The sequence below is a fragment of the Drosophila bipectinata genome, chromosome 2L (assembly GCF_030179905.1).
Source record: "Drosophila bipectinata strain 14024-0381.07 chromosome 2L, DbipHiC1v2, whole genome shotgun sequence".
NCBI lineage: Eukaryota > Metazoa > Arthropoda > Insecta > Diptera > Drosophilidae > Drosophila > Drosophila bipectinata.
Window position 1 is genome coordinate 6,163,420 of NC_091736.1, and position 14,987 is coordinate 6,178,406.

General features: G+C 41.5%; 4 protein-coding genes across 5 annotated transcripts; 1 reads left to right on the plus strand and 3 right to left on the minus strand.

Moving 5' to 3' along the window:
- Positions 1–254: 254 nt before the first annotated feature.
- Positions 255–6,518, minus strand: LOC108119916 (dynein axonemal heavy chain 2). The gene is made up of 7 exons (XM_017233355.3): positions 6,438–6,518; positions 5,670–6,368; positions 5,275–5,614; positions 4,696–5,221; positions 1,452–2,432; positions 717–1,398; positions 255–635 (listed from the first exon to the last, which is right to left on the minus strand). Exons 1-7 carry the CDS (start codon positions 6,499–6,501, stop codon positions 256–258), a joined length of 3,672 nt encoding a protein of 1,223 aa, XP_017088844.2. The 5' UTR covers positions 6,502–6,518; the 3' UTR covers position 255.
- Positions 6,519–6,873: 355 nt separating this feature from the next.
- Positions 6,874–8,524, plus strand: Nuf2. The gene is made up of 3 exons (XM_017233363.3): positions 6,874–7,278; positions 7,338–7,731; positions 7,784–8,524. Exons 1-3 carry the CDS (start codon positions 6,966–6,968, stop codon positions 8,298–8,300), a joined length of 1,224 nt encoding a protein of 407 aa, XP_017088852.2. The 5' UTR covers positions 6,874–6,965; the 3' UTR covers positions 8,301–8,524.
- On the minus strand, positions 8,309–8,812 carry Sem1 (Suppressor of exocyst mutations 1). Its single transcript, XM_017233366.3, has 2 exons — positions 8,597–8,812; positions 8,309–8,539 (listed from the first exon to the last, which is right to left on the minus strand). The coding sequence occupies exons 1-2, from the start codon at positions 8,706–8,708 to the stop codon at positions 8,412–8,414; spliced, it is 240 nt and encodes a 79-aa protein (XP_017088855.1). The 5' UTR covers positions 8,709–8,812; the 3' UTR covers positions 8,309–8,411.
- Positions 8,813–9,112: 300 nt separating this feature from the next.
- On the minus strand, positions 9,113–14,895 carry Mnn1 (menin 1). 2 transcript variants are annotated; one of them, XM_043211440.2, is made up of 7 exons: positions 14,047–14,895; positions 13,855–13,989; positions 13,765–13,797; positions 13,436–13,703; positions 12,724–13,185; positions 11,850–12,661; positions 9,113–11,789 (listed from the first exon to the last, which is right to left on the minus strand). In XM_043211440.2, the coding sequence occupies exons 4-7, from the start codon at positions 13,677–13,679 to the stop codon at positions 11,022–11,024; spliced, it is 2,286 nt and encodes a 761-aa protein (XP_043067375.1). In that variant the 5' UTR covers positions 13,680–13,703; positions 13,765–13,797; positions 13,855–13,989; positions 14,047–14,895; the 3' UTR covers positions 9,113–11,021. The 2 variants fall into 2 exon arrangements, with proteins under 2 accessions (XP_043067375.1, XP_043067374.1); XM_043211439.2 differs by having other exon boundaries at positions 13,412–13,703; positions 14,047–14,894.
- Positions 14,896–14,987: the final 92 nt, after the last annotated feature.

Consider the following 14,987-nt stretch of genomic DNA (forward strand, 5'->3'; position numbering starts at 1 on the left):
TCATGGATAGCCGATAAACGACATAAATATAAATCATTTAATTAGAGGATGCGGTTATATGGTAATTTTAACATCTCCCAGATAAGCCACCCACACCAACCACTCTTCATCAATGAAATTAATCTACCTAGACCACATATCAACGCCCTGCCTAATGAAGCACAAATTTAATTACCCGTAGATATGTATCAGTTTAAGCTTATTTGAGGTTTTGATTGCAAATGATAAATAAAAATATTACTCACCTGTATGAACCTATTTCTTGGGCAACTTGGAGTAAAAGTCCTCAAGGAATTCCCTCAAAATAAATTTGAATTTATCGGCATGGCCCTGAAGCTCCAACTTGGTTTCAGAGCCCTCGTTGTCCAGCATTTCATTCGCATCGTTGAGGGTCTGAAGGTAGTGCAACCAAGACGACTCCAATCCCAACACCTGTTGATGGGTTTTATCGGTCAGCTTAACATTATATTTGTGTAGAAGGACAAAGAGTTCCAGCATCGGGGTGAAGACAGACTGTTTCACAGGAACTTCCTTCAAAAGTTGCTCAAATAATTGCTTGGCCGCCATAGTTTCACGAAGTGTTCTGGGTACTTTCATCACATTACGTTCATTGCGTCGCATATATCGGTACAAAGCTGTTAAATAATATTTAAAATAAATATTAAATAATTATTAAAATATATATATTTTTAAAAATAAACAAGAAGTACACATACATCCCATGCAATTGCTGGCATGATCCAGAAGAATTCTTATATTTAGAGCCTGCCATTTCTCGATCCAATCCAATATAGTGCTCTTGAGAGCATTCTGGTTGACCAATATGAAGTACACAGTCGTGATGGCATCCTCGAAGGACACATCATCTGCCAGAGCACTGTAATGTTCAATACCGCCTTCGAAAACACCAGCTGTCCGGGAACTAGCCTTTATCTTTTTCCGGAATCCCTCCTCAGTGGTATCCCACAATATGCGATGCCGATTCCAGTGCTCCTCATACTTTTCCAGTTCCTGGCGCTGTCTGGATATCTCCGCTTGAATGCTTCTCATTAACTCCGAGCAATCCTGATCCTCGCGAAACACCTCGGCAAAGCCTGGACGCTGTTGTTCCTTGGGAAGCTTTAGTTTATAACCCAATCGTGGAAACTGATCCAACATGGTGCGTATATTGTCGATGATTCCGTTTATTAGATTCGCAATAGTATCCATATCGGGACTTAATACAATGTTGCCATCCTTTATATCGGACTCGATGACTATAATAGGAGCTGCTGCCATATCCTCATCGCAGTGCAGAGCCTCAAATAACTTGATTAGAGATCCACGAGCACTGGTCATCAAAGAACTGGCCAGCATGTCGTCCATGTCATTGACATAGGCTATCCAACTGGTAGACATCTGAAGAATAGATTTTCATTATAAAAGGTTATCACATTTACAATTTTACAAACCTCATCATCCACCGATTGAAACTGACGACTGAAAGCCGACAAAAGCTCCACAACTTTGCTGTAGTAACTCCTCAGAATATCTCCCGATGATTTAAGTTTCTGGGAAACTTGGAGTTGGAACACTGAAATATCCACTACCCCAGAAAACGATGAGAAATGTAAAAGACAAGTATCGCAAATCTTTTCACAGCTCCTGGCCACTCCCCTATTGGCCCTCTTGTAGATATTCACTATATCCAGGAACTCTACCAAGAATTCATTGGCGTCTTCGAAATATTCCTCGTTTAACTCAGAACCATAGGTGATCTTAAAGAGTCCTGGAGCCATCTGACGATCACAGGCCTGAACCAAGGGACGAAACAACTTTCTTTCCCTCTCAGTTAACACGGACAGGATGCGATTATAACGAAGACACAGTTGTATAACTGAACTGAAAAGAAATCTAAGGATATCATGTCTCTCATACACCTTTTTCAGGGTGTTGGGTATGGCAAAGCCCATTCTTTCAAAGTGCAGAGCTTGGTCGCACAACTCTATAACAGATTCATCAACATTGGACTCCAGAAGCCCGCGAAACTTCTTCGATCGTACAATCAAATATCGATCCAAGCGCTGGCTAAGATCTCCCGTATAGCCACAGCATTTGGCAACCCAATCTTCGTAGGTCTGCCGGATTTCCTTTTGAAACTCATGTTGCAATGCATCAAACTTGGCCAAAGCTGGAGAGGACTCCTTAACAGGAGGCAGCCACTCGGCATTGGTTAGGCGATCTCGGAGCCAGGTCAAGCGCTCCAAGTTAATGCGATAATTTAGGGCTTTAGATACGTATTTGGCGAGCCAGGATTCTTCCTTTCCTTCCTCAATGAGTTTTCTTGCCGTGGCATCCATTTCCTTTGAGAAAGATCTCCACAGCTTGCTTACTTCCTTCAAGTAGGTTTTTCTTAAAGTGCCTCGTTGGCGATACGAGAAGAAAAACAAAGCCTGCGGAATAAATTTTTAGTTAAAAAACAAGAAACGAAAGCTAACTTCGGGCGGAGCTGAACTAATATACCCCTGCGGTTAATATTGGATATTTATCGCAAATATGGCCCACAGTGATGGCTATATCTTCATCAATTCTCATCCGATCCTCAAGCGGAGTACCTTAATCGATTTCTAGATCGATTCTCCACCATTCTGCATCAAAATCCTGAGACGAAATATTTTTTAGACTTTTTGTCCATTTTTCCTGATGGGATCCCTTGAAAATGCGGTTTTTTCCTATATGGCCCACAGTGATGGCTGTAGCTTCCCCAATTCTCATCCGATTCTCAAGCGGAGTACCTTAAACGATTTCTGGATCGATTCTCCACCATTTTGCATCAAAATCCTGGGACAAAATATTTTTTAGACTTTTTGTCCATTTTTCCTGATGGGATCCCTTGAAAATGCGGCTTTCCCCTATATGGACCACAGTGATGGCTGTAGCTTCCCCAATTCTCATCCGATTCTCAAGCGGAGTACCTTAAACGGTTTCTGGATCGATTCTCCACCATTCTGCATCAAAATCCTGAGACGAAATATTTTTTAGATTTTTTGTCCATTTTTCCTGATGGGATCCCTTGAAAATGCGGTTTTCCCCTATATGGCCCGCAGTGATGGCTGTAGCTTCCCCAAATCTCATCCGATCTTCAAGCAGAGTACCTTAATCGATTTCTAGATCGATTCTTCACCATTTTGCATCAAAATCCTGAGACAAAATATTTTTTAGATTTTTTGTTCATTTTTCCTGATGGGTTCCCTTGAAAATGAGATTTTCCCCTATATGGCCCACAATGATGGCTATATCTTCATCAATTCTCATCCGATTCTCAAGCGGAGTACCTTAAACGATTTCTGGATCGATTCTCCACCATTCTGCATCAAAATCCTGGGACAAAATATTTTTTAGACTTTTTGTCCATTTTTCCTGATGGGATCCCTTGAAAATGCGGCTTTCCCCTATATGGACCACAGTGATGGCTGTAGCTTCCCCAATTCTCATCCGATTCTCAAGCGGAGTACCTTAAACGATTTCTGGATCGATTCTCCACCATTCTGCATCAAAATCCTGAGACAAAATATTTTGTAGATTTTTTGTCCATTTTTCCTGATGGGATCCCTTGAAAATGCGGTTTTCCCCTATATGGTCCACTGTGATGACTATATCTTCCCCAATATTCATCCGATTCTCAAGCGGAGTACCTTAAACGATTTCTGGATCGATTCTCCACCATTCTGCATCAAAATCCTGGGACAAAATATTTTTTAGACTTTTTGTCCATTTTTCCTGATGGGATCCCTTGAAAATGCGGCTTTCCCCTATATGGACCACAGTGATGGCTGTAGCTTCCCCAATTCTCATCCGATTCTCAAGCTGAGTACCTTAATCGATTTCTAGATCGATTCTCCACCATTCTGCATCAAAATCCTGAGACGAAATATTTTTTAAATTTTTTGTCCATTTTTCCTGATGGGATCCCTTGAAAATGCGGTTTTCCCCTATATGGCCCACAGTGATGGCTATATCTTCATTAATTCTCATCCGATCCTCAAGCGGAGTACCTTAAACGATTTCTGAATCGATTCTCCACCATTCTGCATCAAAATCCTGAGACGAAATATTTTTTAGATTTTTTGTCCATTTTTCATGATGGGATCCCTTGAAAATGCGGTTTTCCCCTATATGGCCCACAGTGATGGCTATATCTTCATTAATTCTCATCCGATCCTCAAGCGGAGTACCTTAAACGATTTCTGAATCGATTCTCCACCATTCTGCATCAAAATCCTGAGACGAAATATTTTTTAGATTTTTTGTCCATTTTTCGTTATGGGATCCCTTGAAAATGGGATTTTCCTCTATATGGCCCACAGTGATGGCTATATCTTCCCCAATTCTCATCCGATTCTCGAGCGGCAGTTCCGACTTATATACTGCGTGAAAAGGAATGAAGGATGTATGCAAAGTTTCACTTCGATAGCTTTTAAACTGAGATACTAGTTCGTGTAGAAACAGAACGACAAATATGCAGACGGACGGACTGACATGCTTATATTAACTCAGAAGGTGATCCTGATCAAGAATATACACATATACGCTATAGGGTCGGAGATGTCTCCTGCGTTGCACACTTTTGTCAAAATTATAATATAATTATATTACGCTATATACCCAATTCTCATCCGCAAGGGTATAATAAATCAAGAAGAATTATTGTCCCACCTGTAGTGCCTCCAGGGACTCTTCCACGTTGCACACATTTTGAAAAACATTGGAAATCAAACGCTGAACAGTTTCCTCCAACTTTTTCATACTTTTCCGGAAATCAATGACTTGATCATACCACTCCGATCGATGTACATTCAATATATAGGGCTGAGAAGTATCCTGAAGCTTTTTCAGTGTGTCCATGAACTGCTGCTCTACATTTCCGGCAATCTTCTCCAGATCATGCCCACAAGAACCGCCAAAAGAGGACTTGGGTATGGCCTCATTCTCATCCAAGCGACCAAACACAATCATAGACTCACAAATATCAATAACATCGTTTAGACGTTCCACAAAAGCCTCGATATGGTTGAAGATGAGGCCCTCATTGAGGTCCCACTTCTTTTCCTGGCCCTTGGATATCTCCTCGTATATGCCCTTGTAAACCAGGCAACAGTCTATGGCCATATTACACATCTTGATGCCGAAACGTGGCTTACCGGTTAGGATCTCATCCACTTTGACTTGATCTGTGCAGAACCTATAAAAATAATTAAGATTACTTAAAGATTTTAAGTTCTAAGAAGACCCTACCTTATGATTTGGTTACTCAAGTTCCGGAACAATCCCACCACCAGACCAGGCGCGTTATAGAACTCAGAATTTAGCCAAATGAAGCGGATAATGTGGATGATTCGGGGCAAAAGCTTGGTTAGATCAGCTGGACTTGGAGCTACATCGATTTTGGAGCAGGGTTCGATCAGAAGCCGGAGAAACTTTATGTTGGAAAGTGACTGGACCAGCTCCCGCTTGGCCCTTTCAATGAGCTCCTCCATTTGGGGCATGTGAACCGATTGGGCATTCTGTAGAACCTTTAGAATCTTTTGAACATCTAACTGTGCCAACTGGTCGTTGATGCCCTGAAGTACCTCGTCTTCAAGAAGAGATCTATTAGAATTCAGATGGATCTATGTTTTATGTACACTCACAGCGATACTCCCAGAAATCAAACTCATCCTGAACGGTGGCCAAGTCGTGTGGCACCGTCAAGGTGCAATCCGAAAGCAAGGTACGAATCTGAGTGGTCCAGTACAGGGCAGTTACCTCTAGATTTCTCACCAACTGACGATCCACTGGTCCGGTATCCAGTTCGCTGATCACATACGGTACATAGAGGACAGCCATGCCAGCTATCTGATGATGCATTCCGGTGAGAAAGGCCAGAAATCTGTCCAAGCTGGAACAGAAGCGGGTTCGCACAGTAGCGTTCCAATCGCAATAGGTGCGAAAAAAGGGAACATACAAACGTTCCAGCAGCTCCTTGAGACACCCATCGACGTCGCTGGTGAGGGTGCCAAAGGTGATCTCATCATGGAAGCCGTCCACGCTAAATATTTCATTCGGCTCCCGTCGAAAATAGCTCAAATCCGAGACGCATACTGTGGGCATACCTAAATTGGCGGACAAGACGTCCCGGTCATAGTAAATGGTCAGCAAGGGCTCATTGACCTCCAGTAGCCAAGTTCTTATAATGTCCAGTGTGGCCTCCAGCCAATCTCTGTGATCCAGACAACTTAACACGCTCATCCGCTGGATATAGCCCACCAGTTGATGAAGTTCCTCATCGCTGTATGAAGGCTTTGGAGTTTCAGGTCGGATTTCCTCCTGGCGTGGTTCCACACTGCGTTCTATATTTTTAAATAATAATATTTAAATATCTACATATGTATGTTTTAAGTTATTTTAAATTTGATTACCTTCATCATCTGTTAAATCCGAGTCAGTCAGATGCTCATCTTCTACGGCACTGGAGGAGGCCATTTCTTAGATTTCTAAAATATCGAAATAAAAATGGTTTTCCCCATTTTTCAGTTATAGTTTTATACCAATGCTTTACATTAAAAGTTCACAGATTCTAATAATCTAATCTTTATTCTATTTATACAACCTCTGTAGTAAAAGTGGAGAATCCCCGTCTATTTAAACTGGTTATACTTTAAATATTAAAACTACAAACCTGAAAAGAACAACTAACAACCGGAAACTTTAATAAATAACAAAAATCCATGGCAACTTCAAAGTTATTCTAATAACCGCCATTTTAAAGATTAAAGTTAAAAACTTTGAGGTTGGTATTTTTCCTTGCAGCACTAATGCAGTATTTTTTCCCAAGCCCTCAGCTGGTCACATCAAATTGCCTTGCATTTTGGCATCCATTTCAATTTAAACACAGATTTACGAATTTTCGTAATTTTAAATTGGTTTTTAATTATTATATATAAATAATGGCATCTGGTTCAACAAAGGCTAATGACATTGAGAAGCTGGTGCAGCAAAGCAACTGTCTGCTACCCGATTTGTCTATCCGTCAGTCTGATCTCTCCCATCCTTCGGAGGCGATCCTCACTAGGATCTTCATACAGTACTTGAAAGCCTTTGGATTTAGAGTTGAGCCTCCTCACAAAGTGGACTGCGAAGTGTTTGACCCTTCGCGGGAAAAGCGCCTTTTCCTCATCCGGCTTTGCCGCCAAGTAGAACGCATTTTGCAGATTTCATTCCCGAATAAGACATACACCTATGTTGATATAATTAATCCAGGTGAGATCCATTGTTTAGGAGAAATGAGACACCTGTTAAAAAAATTGTAATCCTTCCAGCTGGCAAAAAGACCTTGAACACCTTGGAATTTCTTCTCAACTATTTGGCTTACTACAAGCTCTTTAAGAAGAGCGTCTTGGGACCCGCAGAAGAGGCCGTTAAAAAGAGAGAATCTCTATATGCCGAGTTCACAGCTAAATCGTCGGAGTTAGAGCAACGTAAACAGAAGGCTTCTACGATTAAGAGCGAAATGGAAGTCTGTCAAACCCACATAGAGCAACTGAAGAAGGATCTGGTCCAAGGACAGACGGAACTCGCCCAAAAGAAAAAACCCCTAGGCGACTTAACAAACGATGTGGAGCTCCTCGAGCAGCAACATGGGGAGCTCAACAAAAGGATTTCCCACTTGGAACAACAAGTGGTTGGGGAAAACCAAGTAATGGATCTCAAAAAGTGAGCTCAACGAACTTTTCGACAATATATATTCTAACCCGCTATATTACAGACAAATTCAGGGCATAAACTCGCACATTGAGAGCTGTAAAATGGAACTGGCCAACAAGGAGAAGGTCTTCAATGATCAGCGCCAACAAATCGAGTCCAGCCAGGAAATGGTGGCCGAAATTGAGAAAGCCGTAACCATACTTCCGTCCAATGTAATCGAGGATTACAAGAAAAGCTGCAAGCAACTGGAGGCGATAGAAAAGGAGTTGGCTCAGGTTAAAATACAAGAACAGAAAAGTGTTTACGAGGTGACCGAAAAGCAGCAAGAAATACAGGAGACAGACAAGCAGCTCCAGAGCCGAAAAAAGCTCTTAGATGAGCAGGATAACAAGACCCAGAAGCAAATAGAAGAGCGTAAGGCCAAGATTGACGATCTAGAAAAGATATTGGAGAAGCAGGAGAAAAAAAATCAAGATCTAGAGGTCGAAATCGATAACGAGGACCAGATCCATGCAGCACTTGAAGATAACATATGCCAGGCGCTTGGGGATGATTGGCATTCCCCCGAAGATGTATAATCTTTCACTTTCACTTAATATATTGATTTTATTCTACAAACTGTAAAACAGCTCAGCTCGTTTTTATGGTTAGGATTGAACAAAAGGGGGGGGAGGTTGCCGGTAGATGGTTCACGTCTCCATTTTCTTGCTTTCCAGATGGGCCTTCAACTGTTGGCTGAAGTCATCCTCGACATTGTCGTCATCCCAGTTGTCCTCCCAAACGTTCAGTTCCTCCTCGTCGTCACCGACGCGAAAATCTAAAAGAGTAATATCTTAGAACTTGCTCGATTTTATTATGGAAAGATTTTTCGTACCTTCAGCGGGAAACTCTTCGAATTCATCATCCTCTTCGAGCAGACCCAAGTCCTCGCCCTTGTTGTTGGTCTCCTCCTTATCCTTCTCCTTCTCCTTGTCTGGTGCCGACATTTTGTGTGCGATTTAAAGGCTTATTTCTAGATTTATTTCAGATCGACAATGCTCGGACGCTGTTTTTTGTTGCCAAAATGATGCCTAGTCATTTGTTCCCAGGGCTGACAGCTCTGCCAGTAAACGAATCTGGTATTTTATGAACTGTATGACCGGTCACACTAAAGATGGGTGTTGGAAAACACCTAAATCTTTAAAAGTTATATTTTATTAAATAAAAAAAATGGTTTAAACGATAAATTGTCTTTTTTTTAAACAATAAAATAAAAAAGAAACTCGTAAGCTCTTTAAAAACCAGAAAATATTTACGTATATAAGGATGGGGGTTGCTTGATACTAATTTTAAATATGGTCCTAATTTAACATTAATATCTTCTGGTTTGTTAGAAGCATTAAAATACGTAATATATATTTTTTTTGCATTTAATGATTTTTGTAACATTTTGACTGTTGGCTATTTGACTTTCAAGCTAAAAGGATTATTGAGCATTTGGAGTTTAAGCTACTTTTAAATCGATCGGCTTCGTCTTCGGTTGGTTGGCTATTTTAAACAATTAGAGCAAAAATGTAATTTACTTTAACATGAATAAATATACATAAATATATGTTTTTGTGTTATATATGTTTTATAGGTTTTCATATTGTTTCGTTTGTTCAGTTGTTGCCTTTTGATTTGTTGCTTAGCGAACCATCGGACTTCTATTGGATTGGATTTTTCGTTGTCCAAAGGGTTTTGGTAAATAAATACAAAAATGAAAAGCCTCCTTAATTTCTTCTCTTACTTAATGGTAAAAATTTTGTATGCCAAAATATATCTATATATCCATTTGTTGTTTTGTTTTCTTTGTTTTGTTTATGCATCTAGGTTACATTTAGATGTAAGTTTATAACTGTAGTTCAACATTTAACATTTAGTTGCTGCGTTTTGTTCGCAAAATCTACAATACATAATTAAATAGTTTTTTGATTTTTTTGATACATTTGTATTTGCTTTTAGTCTGTTGCTGTCGTATATGAGGAATAAAACACCATACATTCGATTAGTAATATTCTTGTTCGGTTTCGTGTGCTGTCTTGGGCTCTACCATATATCATTATTATTTCAATCTTAACTTCAATCTTTCGCCTCATTTCTCCACTTTCATACATTATTTTCTTTTTTTTTCATCACAGATGCTCTACGCACAAAATCAAATTAAATTCAATGCAATTATTATCATCGTTTAACAATGGGGGTAGTACAAGCTCCGATTTTGTTCATAATTGCAGTATCTAAATGGGGATTCGGGATAAAGGACATAAAGGACTGCATTATATCCCCATACAAGCCTTACAATTTCCTCATACGCTCGCCCATCGTCTTGTTATTGTTGTGGAGTGAAGTGTGTCGGTTGTGGTCTATTCTATTAAGTTTTATAAGATAATATGAAAGCTTTTCTAGAAAAAGTGTTGTATCACATATAGAGGAAGTGTTAAATATGTAATTCTTTTGTTTTCCATTACGGTATTATCGACTATTTTGCCGCTTTTTTAAAGATTCGTAACAAAGTTTCGCGGTTTGCTGAATTCCACACAAAAAATAGAGTTATTCTTAAAGATTACAGGGTGTATGGTTAAACTTAGTAAAATCAATTAGCTTAGCCTCAATAAAATGCTTCAAAGTAAACATAAAACGGTTCGGATTTCATTTTAGAAAAGAACCGAATTAATTATTTAAAAATTTTCGTTTCGTAGAAGAGCACCAATAAAGTTACGCTTAAAAAATAATAATAAGAAAGTAAAGTAAAAACATGAAGGGGGAAAAAATACATAGTTTTAGCAATAAATACAAAGAGTAAAAGGATAACAGATAAAAATACATTATATAAATACTTAGTATAGCTTATAATTTCGTGTGTGCTGGTGTGTTTTTTGTTTTGGGACTTGTTTGTGTTATATTTTTGTTAAATTTTTTTTTGTTGTTGTTTTTTTTTTAAAACGCTAAGCGTTCTCCAACGGCTTATTTTTGTTGTTGCTTTTTTTTACGCGCTTACAAACTATATAAATACACATAAAACATCAAAAATATTATAGCATAGATATATATGCAAGGTTTTTCGGTTAGAATGGTTCGAAATTCTTTCAAATGGTTTCCAAATTTTTGTTTAAAGAATTCTTTAAAATATTACGTTTGTACACTGACTTTTGCTAAGCACTCATCGAGTTGTTGTACTTGAAGATTACCAAAAAATAAAATGCTTAAGCCATTTCGATCCACTCTAACTTTCGCACCTGATAATTACGACTTTTTCCAATATTTGTTCCAAACGAGGATTACTCGCGCCGCGTTCTCTTCGGTCGCGAGGCGGCTATCGAGTCTCCGCCTGGCGACGACGATGCACCCAGTGATGCTCCGCCTGTTGATCCTCCTGCTGCACCACCACCTCCTCCTGGTCCACCAGTCGTGCCTCCGCCCGCTAGAAGACCTTCGCCCGAGTTGGAGGCAATCGCTGTGATGGTGGCTGAAATGGTGGCCGAATGCTTCTCCACACCTCGAACTTTCCGGGAGGCCACCGACTGTGCCGTCACCTGGAGGGAAATGGCGTGGGTGTTGAGCTTCTCGGCCAGGAGCAGGTCCTTCAGGCCCTTCATCTTCTGGCTGTACAGGGTGATGACCGGCTTCTTGAGCATTATCTCGTACGGATCGAACTCATCGCTCGTCTTCTCTATTTTAGCTTCTTTGTGCTGTAGTTTCTCTTGTTGGACTGGGGTTGCGACTGGGGCTTGGCTGGCGTTGCTAGCTTCACTAGTAACTGGCAACTGGACAGATTTTCCGCTTCCATTGCTTGTCGTATTTGTGGTTTTAGTAGCCTCCTTCTCAGCATTGTGGTTGTTATTGTTGCTATTGCTATTGTTGTTATTATTGTTGTTGTTGTTGTTAACGGGCTCCAAAATATCCGTTTCCCTTTCGGCCGATTGCTGCTTCTGATCGGCAAAGGGCTGTCCCCCGCCTTGGAGTAGGAAATCCGGATTGAGAATCTTCTCGCCACAGGCAGCGGTTAAGTCTGCCAAAGTGGTTGGCAATTCGGAGTTTTTAGATTTCTATTTTGGGTTTACAAAAAAACTTTAAAATATATTTTTAAAAAAGATACCCCAACTAACCTCTTCCTTTTTCACAACCATATTGTTGTTTCCCTCCAGAGCCTCTGATCCGGCAGCTTCTTTCGATTCCTTAGCCTCCTGTTCGGCCTGGGCCTGAGCCTGTGCCTGTGCCTGTGCCTTAGCCTGCTCTGTCTCCATATCCTCGGGCAGCTTGATGACCACCTGGGACCTTATATCGTAGTCGAACTTGGTGATGTTGTTCACGAGTGGCTTGGCCCAGCCGATGTGCAAAATGGGCGTTAAACTATCCTCCTCCCACTGGCAAATGCCGTCGTAGAATCTCAATAAATTAGCAAACACTTCGGCATCCCGCAGGATACTTCTGGCCGAATGACCCGAGCTCTCCGTCTTCATAACATATGGAATCAGCTCGTTGGCAATGTCCAGTAGCTCCTTGTAGATTTCCTCATCATCCCGACACTGGTACGTGTACAAACGAATCACATCCGCAGCGTTGGCCCAGGCGGCAAAAGCATCTCTGTACTTTAGCAGGCGATTGTAGTAGTTTCCCTGGTAGGTGTACGGATAGACATGATGGTTCCGGTAATGGGTCCTGGCCGATTCAATGGCCTCGCGGTAGAGCTGCTCGCAACTTATGCTCGAGTGGGTGCGATGGATCTCCTCCAGTTCGCCGAGCGTGCCCAGGGCCATGGGATAGCGTTTAAGGTGACCCAGGTCGTAGAGGAGCCACAACAGCTGCTGCTGGAGGTCTGCCACCTCGACGCAATCACTATTCGAGGTGAGGGAGATGTTCAGGGCAGCACAGATGGCTGCCACCTCCATTCCACGCTCGCAAATCACCGCCAGACCACCTTGTGGAAAAGTTCAGACCATTAATACCTCATGATGATCTGGAAAAGGATAAGATAGTTACCCAAATACAGCCAAGATCCAGATTCAATGCCAGGGCGTATGTCCTGCCCGCGCTTATCCTCACTGCCCTTTCCGTGCCATGTCACTTCGATGGTCTCCACTCGCTTCTGCCCAAACACCACCCAGGCATGATCCTCCGATATGGCCAGCCGCACATCCTTGTAGCCCAGCAACTGGCAGCCAGCCACCACCGCCAGGGCCACTCCAAAGCAGTCCAACTTGTTCCCAGACAAATAGCTGTAGAGATTTTGGAGATGCGCCCGATCCTTGTAGCTGCTGCGGATCAGCGAGTTCCAGATCACGTCCGACACCTTCTTGATCACCTCCCGGGTGGCCTGCCGATGGGGTTTCGGCTTGTCCACCACCGACAAAATGGTTTGGAACTTCTTGTACAGCCCGGCGATCAGTTCGTGGGTCACTACCGGAAAGGGCACAGTATTGCCCATGATCACGTCATTTCCACCTGGAAAATAATGAATAATTTATAATTATGGCATAATCTAGATATCTCCATAATTAAATATTGTATGTTCGACCAATAAAGGACCCAATTAGGGGTTAGTTAGTGACCAACTGCCCTACAAGCCAATTTGCAAACATTTCCGCTTTCAACAGTTACCCTTTTGCTAATTGGTTAACGGTAAACGGAAAGGCAAGACCCGCAAGATAAATTAAGGAATATTGCACACCTGTCCCCGCCTGACTGATGTCACCTGCTGCTGCTGCTGCGGCGGCGGCCTGGGCAGCTTGTGCCGCTGCTTCCCCCGTGGTCAGCGATAGCTCGATGTAGCCCACGACGATGGAGAGCAGTGTGAGATCTGGTTCGATGCCGGAGGTTAATGCACGCCGGAAGAGATTCACCACATCGGCGGTGGACTTGAGGGGGAACATGCTGGGGTCGATGATGCCGTTTAAGGCCATGGGACTGGCACTGGCGCTTCTTGTAACCGTGGACATGGCTGTTGTGCAGTGGTTCCTCTACTGGAATGTTTAGAGGAATGTTTAATGGATTTCTGGTGGCTTAGATCTACTCTAGTCTTACCCTTCTTGAAAGTTTGCCTTCAAAAATTTACTTCTTTAAAAAAAAAAAGGATTTAATATTAATATTCTAGTAATTTTAAGAAACTCTTACCTTTCAGATAATTTTCTGTGATTTTGGCTATATAGATATAGATAGTTTTCATATATCAATCAAGGTTATATCCAATTATTGAAGATTTTGTCATGTTCCAGAAACACCTACATGTATGTGTATCCCTTAATGATCCTGGAATATCCCTGGATGTTAATCGGAATGCCGTTGCAAGTTATGCCATCTAATTACCTTGCTGGGAAGTCCTGTGTGCTATTCCACCTGTTCGCTTGCTTGTTTTTTGTTTTTTTTGTGGGGTTCTTTAGAGAGTGTTTATCCTGTTCCTGGGCCGGCGGTACCGCAATGGCCACTGGCGATGTTTAGCTGGTGTAGCTGCTTGTACAGCCAGCCACTTTGTGGCTGCAACATTGGCAACAAGTTGACAAACAACTTTTTGTCGTTGTTGTCGCACCTTCTTGGCCCTTTTTTTTTTTTTTGCAATGCTGTTGCTACCGCTTTTTATTTTACTTTTTTTTCAATTTGGTTTTTTTTTTTTTACAAAGCTTTGTACTTAAGAGCAGGATTTTTGCTGCAACTTATTTGCTGCAACAACAACTAAAACAACAACAACAAACTGGTTTCCCGCTGCATTTTGCTTGGGCCTAATTGTGTATGTGTATGCATCTGGTGCACTGGAAAAATATGTATATATCCTGTCCTTTCGCTGTCCTTCGCCTTCGCCTTCGTCCACGTCATCAGGTAATCGGCTCACGAGGTGAGGAGCAGGTGAATTTCTCGTCAAATTTCGTCGTCGCTTGTTTTTGTTTTTTCTCAGCTCCTGTTTTTGTTTTTGTTTTTGTTTCGATCAACCCGCCACCCCCCTTTTTCGATAAATTCCTTTTTTTTCCGACCGTATTCCGTATGAATTTTATTCAACTCGATTGGATAAACGTTCCTTAGTGTTTTAAGTTTATTTTGAGCGCTAGTTTCGGTTGATTACTGCGACGCGAACCAGGTGAAAACCAGGTAAAATTCCGACAAAATATTGCGTCGTGTTGTGTTTACCTTGTTGCGCCAGTGTTTGCACACCCAGCACGTGCCCAAAATATAGAACAGTGCTGCAAAACGATCGAGTGAGCAAGTAGTCCCACCAAATTTAATTTAAAATTCAAAAGAGTCTTATTAATTAAAAT